Raw genomic sequence first — 5000 nt, forward strand, 5'->3', positions numbered from 1 at the left:
TAGTGTAACATTTTTCTTTTTATATAAACATAAGAAATTTCGTGTTTATTAAGTGATAAATTATTTATTAAGTAAAGAAAAATTAAATACTCCTATAATCAGTGGCGGAGCCACGCTGGGCCCAGGGGGGTCCTTGGGCCCCTCACCCATTTGGATTATTATTATATTTAATATATCTATACAATATATTCCAATTATCTCTCTAGCTCAGTCGGTTTCATTCTAAGTCTTTCAAACAAAAGATCCTAAGTTTGAATCCCTTTAGGCCCAGCTTCTTTGCTTTCATTTTTTGTAAAGCTTTTTATATTCCTCTTTAATGTTTAATACCCTATTATGCTATAATATTATTATAGAATATTTATATTTATTCTCTATCATTAAAAAATTTAAAATAATATATATATATATATATATCTAAGAATAAAAAGTTATTCCTTAACCTCAAAAAATATGAAATAACATACCGTATCATTATTTTCTTTCATTTTCTAATTTTAATCTATGAATTAAAAATATTATCATCCCCATATGTAAATACATACTCCTATAATACTAGCATCTTTAATTTTTATTTATAGGTTTTGTTGATTATCTCACAAAAAGTAATTCATGTAATGAATTTCACACATTAATATTTTCATAATTTAAGAAAATAATTCACATTGACTTAGTCTTCAAATATATTCATACTAGTTTTTATTGTCCATGTTTTAATTATTTTCACTATCTATTTGTTCCTCTTAATGATCCCTCTATTGTTTATGCGGCTATTCCTTATCGGCTCTGGAAAATTATCAATTAGAAATTTGGGCCCCCCATCGAAAAAATTTTGGCTCCGCCACTGCCAATTTGAAATTTAAAATCCTATAAATATAAGTAATGCCACATTTATATTTTGTAGGATTTTTATTTTTAAAATCTTAATAGTGTTTTTTTATGAATTTATTATTTGTAGGATTTTTAATTTTATCCAAGTAACTTTATTAATTATATTGTTATGAATTACTCTCTCCGTCACACAATAGAGGCATATTTTGTCATTTTCTTTCGCCTCGCAGTAAGACTTCTATTTCACTTTTACCATAAATGGTAAGTGGGTCTCACATTCCATAAACTTATTTCATTCACATTTTATTATAAAACTAATATAATCCTACTTATATACTCCACCACCTGTCCCTGAAAAGTATGAATATTCGGCACTTTTAATGCTTAATTTGTAAAGTAAGAGAGATAGAGAGAAAAATTAATTAAAGTATTGTTAGTGGATAATGAGTGTCACCTCTTTAGAAAGAATTTTTTTTAAAATTAGAATGTTCATTTTTTATGGGGAGGGACTAAAAGAAATTATTGACACTTTTCAGGAACGAATGGAGTATATAAGTGGGACCCACGTTCAACATTCTTTACATTTCTTAAAACCGTGCCTAAGTAAATAAGAATCCTATTATGGGACGAATTGGGTACAATTTTACAGTTATTTGATATAAAAATAGTAAATCGGAGTATTGCAAATTAATTGAAATGCAATGACTAGAGAGTTGCCAAGTTGGGATGGGTTGAGGGCATGATGCCGTAACAATAATTGCATGCAAGTAGCGATGATGGGCCTAAATTCTCTCAACAATGGAAAAAATAAATGAATGAAATTATTATACATTCTGCAAAATTTAATTGCTAGGGACCAACTCAAGGTACAAATGGGCCCAAAGCCCTGCACTGTTCAAATGACTTTTGTACCCCTCCCTCACAAAAGAAATATCTCAACGGACACCGGTACAAGCAGTTATCCCCTAACCGAACCGTTAAGGAACCCGCTTTGAGATCCAAAAACCCGCCCGGAATCGCCCCGAACAAGTAGTTCCCTCCCAACAACAGCCTCTCGAATTGGGCCGAACCCGACCCCAAACCCGAACCCAACACCTTCATAGCGTATTCAATCGGGATCGGGCCGGTGAGCTCGTTATTCTCCAACGAGAGGGCCGACAGCCGCGGCATGAGGCCCATGAACCCGGGTAAAAACCCGCGGACCCGGTTGTTGCTCAAGTCAACGGAGATAAGCGGGCTGGTCAGACCCGAATCAGCGGGTGTTTCTACGGATTCGAGTTGGTTAAACGACAGCGTTAGCTGCTCCAGATTTGGGTGAGTGAAGAAACTCGCTGGGACCGACCCGGTGAGTTTGTTGTGACTCAGGTCCAGCACTTGCAGACTCGGCGCTTCGATTGACGGAATCTCGCCGTCGAATTGGTTGTTCCGCGCGACGAGCTCGATGAGGGAGGGCGGGAGGGAGGAGGGGAGGGCGCCGGAGAGGGAATTGTCGCTGGCGTCGAGGAAATTGAGGTTTGGGAGGAGGGTTAGGTCGGGGAGGGAGGCGGTGAGCTGGTTCGATTGGAGCTCGAGGCGATTCAAATTGGGGAGATTGAGAGGGGGGATTGAATCGGTGAGGAGATTGTTGTCGAGGTAGAGTTGCTGGAGGAGGGAGAGGGAGGAGAGGGAGGGGGGGATTGGGCCGGAGAGGGAGTTGCGGGAGAGGGAGAGGCGGCGGAGGAGGGGGAGGAGGGAGAGGGAGGAGGGGATGGGGCCGGAGAAGTTGTTGGAGGAGAGGTCTAGGGTTTGGAGGAAGGGGAGGGAGGAGAAGGGGATGGAGGAGAGGGGGGCGGAGTAGCCGGCGGGGTCGAGGGAGATGTCGGTGACGCGGAGGGTGGAATTGGAATCGGAATTGGAGGAGGCGTCGCAGCGGAGGCCGCAGGTGAATTTGGCGGAGAAGAGGGAGTCGCAGGGGTCGAGGGAGAAGTCCCAGGAGGAGATGCAGGAGGAAGGGGGGATTGTGCTTGGGGAGATTGTACGTTTGAGCTGCTTTAGGGCTTGTACGTCTTGGGGGTGGGTGGTGGAGTGGGAGGGCATGAGCATGGCGAGGAGGAGGAGGAGAGAGAGAGGTGCCATTGTTTAGAGTGATGGAGTTGCAGAGATGGGAAATGATATTTAGGGAGAGGGGGAGGAGCGTGTAGTGTGGTGGTGGCATTAATGTCATGCTATGATACTCGTTGGCAATTATATAGACATACATACATGGAGTAATAAATTAATAATCATATGAATTCATTAATGTTTAATTGCTGTCGCATGTTTTGACATTTGTTGATTAATGGAAGGATATATAGATGCATGCAAATTCCGAATCTAACTTAGCTGCCTGCAAAAAACGGTCACTTACTCAGACTAATAAATGGTTACATACCAACTACACCCCTAAGATTCTTGCATACAATCTAAAATGAATTGTACTGTATATTTAATTAAAAAAAATGAGATTTATTATATTTGGGTACGCTAATACTCGATGCGTGAACACAACTAATCGGATACCCATAAACCCGAAATTATTATATTTCTAATTTAATCTATTTATATAAATTATATTGTGATGAGAATGAGGTTGTTTAAAATAATACTCCCTCCGTCCGGCATTAGGAGTGCCGGTTAGACATTTCCATAATATTACAAAATAGAACACTAAAAAGCACAAATAAAAACACATCCAAAGAATAAAGCAAATAATAATGCAAATGGATCCCACGTTCCATTATCACACACTCCAATTATTATTACACACTCAAACATTCTTAAAACCAGCACTCAACTCAACCGGTACTCCTAATACCGGATGGAGGAAGTACAATATTACTATTTATTGGCTATTATTAAAAATTTAAACTTCAATTTTAATGCTTTAGCTTTCTCCTGATTAAGATTCTATGACATTAGACAAATAAACACCACTTAATTGTGAAATAAAGAACTTTTCAGGATAAATTGAAACTTAAAAGAGATAAAAAATAAATTTTTAAGATTTTAAATAAACATGCAAATAAAATGGAGAAAACATAACTATATATTGAAAAGAAAAAAAAGTAAGAAATTAATAATGCAACATGATGTTTAAATAAAATAGAACATATCTCTAGATAATAGAATAATAAAATGTCAAAACAACCCTAGTCCCTAAATCGAGTTGTAGTATACTAAAAAAAGTCATATATCTAAATGTGATTAAATAAATTTACCATACTGGCAGTAGGCCGGGCCCTATACTAAATAAAAGTTTTTATCACAATTACATAATTAATCAGTTTTAATCGAGAATAAGTTGGGTATCCTAAATCCAAAAATTCTAACATCCCGTACCCGAACCCACAATTTCGAGTTTCGGGTAAACCCGCCGAGTATTGGGTCGGGATCGGATATACCCGAAACCCGAGAACTAAATTTGCACCCCTAGTTTAATTTATACTACTATTAATTTGCCATTTTACTTTATTTGCTACCTCAATAACTTAAAAAAAGGTGAAAAATAGTGATAAGAGTTGGGATGAATTTTGGGGTTGATATTCAGGCTATGCACTATTACAAGTGTTGGGTGGCAAAAATTTAAAATGTTGATATAATAGGGAGAAAAATGAGTTATGATAATTTTTAAAGCTCTGTATGTCCAACATTGAGATGTCTAAGGAATTTTGTATACTCCCACTTCTAATTATATGTGACACATATTTTTTTTTAGGGTAAATTTGCTTAAAAATTATAAAAGTTTGGTTTTTCCCATAAACTATAAATGTTGCGTAAAAAATCATGAACTTTACCGGGTTGTGTAAATTTCCCGTAAGACCCGACCCGGTATATTTCCGGCCAAAACTTATCCTACGTGGCTGCCGGAGTTGTGACATGGCATACCGACTGTCAATACACAAAACGACGTCGTTTTTACACGCACAAAACGACATCGCTTTGTGTAGTTTCTGTTAAAAATTAAATTTAATCAATTAGGGTTAGATTTCTTCCTCCCATCGTGAAGTCCAATCTGCAATTCCTTCATCGTGATTCCTCCTCCTCATTGTGGCGGAGTATAGGGTGCCCTATAGGGCGGGCTACAGAACGCTCCATTGTGGATGATCTAAGACATTTTCTTTTATCGTAACAAACAATATATTCTTTCTCTTACT

At 37.7% G+C, this 5000-nt stretch overlaps 1 protein-coding gene across 1 annotated transcript; it reads right to left on the bottom strand.

Annotated features, from left to right (window-relative positions):
• Positions 1-1636: 1636 nt before the first annotated feature.
• LOC125200343 (leucine-rich repeat receptor-like serine/threonine-protein kinase SKM1) lies at positions 1637-3009 on the bottom strand. The gene has a single exon (XM_048098001.1). It carries the CDS (start codon positions 2941-2943, stop codon positions 1690-1692), a length of 1254 nt encoding a protein of 417 aa, XP_047953958.1. The 5' UTR covers positions 2944-3009; the 3' UTR covers positions 1637-1689.
• Positions 3010-5000: the final 1991 nt, after the last annotated feature.

This window comes from Salvia hispanica, unplaced genomic scaffold (assembly GCF_023119035.1).
Source record: "Salvia hispanica cultivar TCC Black 2014 unplaced genomic scaffold, UniMelb_Shisp_WGS_1.0 HiC_scaffold_914, whole genome shotgun sequence".
Taxonomy (NCBI): Eukaryota; Viridiplantae; Streptophyta; class Magnoliopsida; order Lamiales; family Lamiaceae; genus Salvia; species Salvia hispanica.

Coding starts and splice junctions, on each gene's coding strand:
- LOC125200343 (XM_048098001.1), bottom strand. CDS start 2,943: ATGGCACCTCTCTCTCTCCTCCTCCTCCTCGCCATGCTCATGCCCTCC.